We start from the raw sequence: 3,083 nt of genomic DNA, 5'->3' as shown, positions 1-3,083 counted from the left end.
GGGTTAGGTTTGGGTTAGGGTTGGAGTCACTGCGGGTCATCGCGTGACATATATACACTTTATAGGGACATCTTTAGTAATAGACTCAGTTGTCTATTCAGTCTCAGTCTGAAGCTCTGCTTCATCCAGTATATGCTCTCAAACCATTGTTAGTTACAGTGGCTCAGTCTACAAGTCTAGTACAGTTATAATGCATTAGCCTTACACGTATAAGTCTTAGTATCAGTCATAAGTCAAACTCCTGATCCTCAGTTGTTAGGTCCCTTAACAGTAATAGTAAGCTGGCAGATTAGACAACAGTGGAATTGTGATAGCACAGCATGGCAACCACAGCCACTGCCTGATCTATACTCACTTTACAACAGTTTCAGATACAATCAGATTACTAACCAATCAGCTGAGTGTTAATTAGTCAAATATGATGCCCTGTCATCAGAGTATATTAAGATGTTAACAAATAGATGTGGTAGATACAACATTTGAAACATAGTTTGCATTAGCAGGGCCACAGCAATAATAAGTGTAGGGCAGTTTTCCTGATAGAGTCAATTCAATAGAAAGCACAACTCCCAGATCTTTCCATAGAGGCCTCTATTTCCAATGCAGTGAGTATGTTTTCTGTGCTTTTGTGGTCTTCATAAGTCTGTATTTCTATCTCGTTAGCTCTCCAGGACTTGGCAGGGTATCTTTGCTCTCCTACGCAAAAACATTAGCAGGTCTCACCATATGTTGCTCCGGACAACATAGAGGTCCATGGGGCACTGTAGAGGCCTGTGTATGTGGTGTTTTGCATGTATCAGACAATACGCACTATCGGCTACGTGCCATGTATATTGTGTTGTCTCTTCTACTTCTATGTGGAGTAGAGTGCTGGACGTGAATGGACGGGTACGCGTCTACTCTTCGGACGCTGCTCTGCGCAGGCGTTGTGATAGCTCATGGCTAACTCTGAATCAACACCCCACCGTGCGCGCGCTTGTAGGTGCATCCAGGCTGTGGTATTAGGTTCAATACGATAAGGTTTGATGCGCAGTCCTTCTCCAGACATCGGGGCTGTATTGTCTGACAGCGAACGTTTTATAGGCCGAGGAGTGGGCATCTGAGGAATGGTACACATCTCTTGCACCTACCATCTGCAGATGACGACTCATGACGATTCCGCCTGCAACCTTACCTTTTTCGACGCATATACGAGAGGACAAATTGGCGGCTGGGTCACAAGTCAAGGGAAGAGAGATGTGCTGTGGATTTGGAGACAGTGAGTGCGTGCAATACATACAACATGGGTTATCGTTGAACATTTTGGGGGTAGACGACAAACCTGAATTTTTGGGGTCTATGCCAAATACTGCGCCGCTGGAAGCTGATGTGCCTCTTGGGCATTCGATTCAGCTTCCAATTGAATTGTGGGAGAAGGTGATTGACGTTCTGGCGGATGAATGGGGGGATGACCATTGGAGCTACGAGACATATGAAGCCAGGCTGCATGTACTGGGAAGAGTGTGTCGGGGGTGGCATGCCCGATGCCGCTTTCGTGCCTGCGAGAAGCTCGATGCGGATCGCATGGACAAGAAAGAGGTCTATCGCCTGATCGACGCACTGAAGCAGGATCCGGAGCGATGCCGTGCCATTAGGACGGTCTCATTCGATTTTGGGAGGATGTCGGTTGGTCTGTTCGGGACATTTGCTGTGTGCATGGCACACAAACTGCCCCAGACCGAGCGTCTCACGTTCTGGCAGTGCGAATGGGAGCCTCGACAGCTGCACGTGCAGGTCTTTGTCCACATCACTCTCGCATTCGAGTCGGTCACTGTACTCGAGCTCGACCATGTGCGATTCCCTTCTGCGGTAGTGTTTGGGCGGCTCGTGCGTGCGCTTCCGCGGCTGTCGTCCCTCAAATGCTGGAACGTGTCTTTCGACATGCATGGCGATGTTGCAGGTCGAATCTGGGAATTGCATCCCCTCTGCCTCGATAGCGCCGAATTGTGGAACAGCAATGACGTCGTTGATTTCCTCGTCTTGGTCGGCGCACAACTACGCGACCTCATCTGGCATGATGAGGGCTTGGAAAAGTGCCAGAAGCTGCTCTCTGTGACCGCCGAGTCGCTCTCGTCCATGCACATCGACCTAGCTGATTACGTATTCTTTGAAGGTGAGTCGCAGAGGCCATTCAGTGTCGATGCAGTGCGAGGTCGGTTGACGTCTTCTAGGACTCTTTCCCTCAGACTTTCCAACCGATTTCACATCAGCTGTCAACCTGAGCGTCTTCTCGATATCTTCCGACTTCGAAGACTTGGACGGAGCGGCAAAAATTCTGTGTCGCGCGTTTCTTCCGAAGCTGATCGAGGTTACGATCATCTCAACGTTCGATTATACTAGGACATTGGCTTTCTCAAATTCGTATGCGCTTCTTGACCGGGCTTTCTCCAGTCGTCAGTATCCCGCCTTGAAAAAGGTCACCTTCAAGCTTGACTGGGAGACTCGGCGCAGCAGAGTGATGGAGGTGATATCCGAGGAGTCCTGGGGGAGTCACTTTGCATCAAATCTTCCTGCTCTACATATGAGTGGACGGCTTGTGTGAGTAAATATTTGCATGTGCCCTAGATTATCTCCAAATTCAACAATGCTTCCGTCTGTACTCACTCTTATTCCAGGTGCTCTGTGTCTGTTCTAGTGGATAATGAATGGAAATGATGCTCTCGATCTACCTCTGGCTTCCCTTTTCCCATCTGCGGAGATTCGCTGCCTTGTCCGCTGTCACGGCGCCACCGCATACCATCCATATGGCTCTTTCAAAGCACGGACACGCTGGCGCATTCACTCCACTCATTTATCCTCTCTACGACAGCTGTTCGAGTTTTCGCAACGTTACCTACATCCATGCAATTGATATATGCGTGAGGATCACTCGTCCAATGAGTTCAGCGGTGTGGCATTGAACGCGTGAGTGCATATCTGCATGGTATAGGCACGTTTGTGAGAGCTACCCACGTCATGTTTTACCTACTCCATTGCGAAAAGTCGTAAGCCGTGGGATACGTAAAGCATTACTGTTTTTTTGTGTGTGCAGTCCTCGTTCACTC

At 48.9% G+C, this 3,083-nt stretch overlaps 1 protein-coding gene across 1 annotated transcript; it reads left to right on the top strand.

Annotated features, from left to right (window-relative positions):
- Positions 1 to 1,149: 1,149 nt before the first annotated feature.
- On the top strand, positions 1,150 to 2,581 carry FIBRA_08429 (uncharacterized protein; the record flags this gene model as incomplete). The annotated part of the gene is made up of 3 exons (XM_012330080.1): positions 1,150 to 1,258; positions 1,313 to 2,152; positions 2,211 to 2,581. The coding sequence occupies 3 exons, from the start codon at positions 1,150 to 1,152 to the stop codon at positions 2,579 to 2,581; spliced, it is 1,320 nt and encodes a 439-aa protein (XP_012185470.1).
- Positions 2,582 to 3,083: the final 502 nt, after the last annotated feature.

This window comes from Fibroporia radiculosa (assembly GCF_000313525.1).
Source record: "Fibroporia radiculosa TFFH 294 genomic supercontigs, scaffold246, whole genome shotgun sequence".
NCBI lineage: Eukaryota > Fungi > Basidiomycota > Agaricomycetes > Polyporales > Fibroporiaceae > Fibroporia > Fibroporia radiculosa.
Note: the sequence above shows the minus strand (reverse complement) of the source record. Positions and strands in the feature narration are given on the sequence as shown.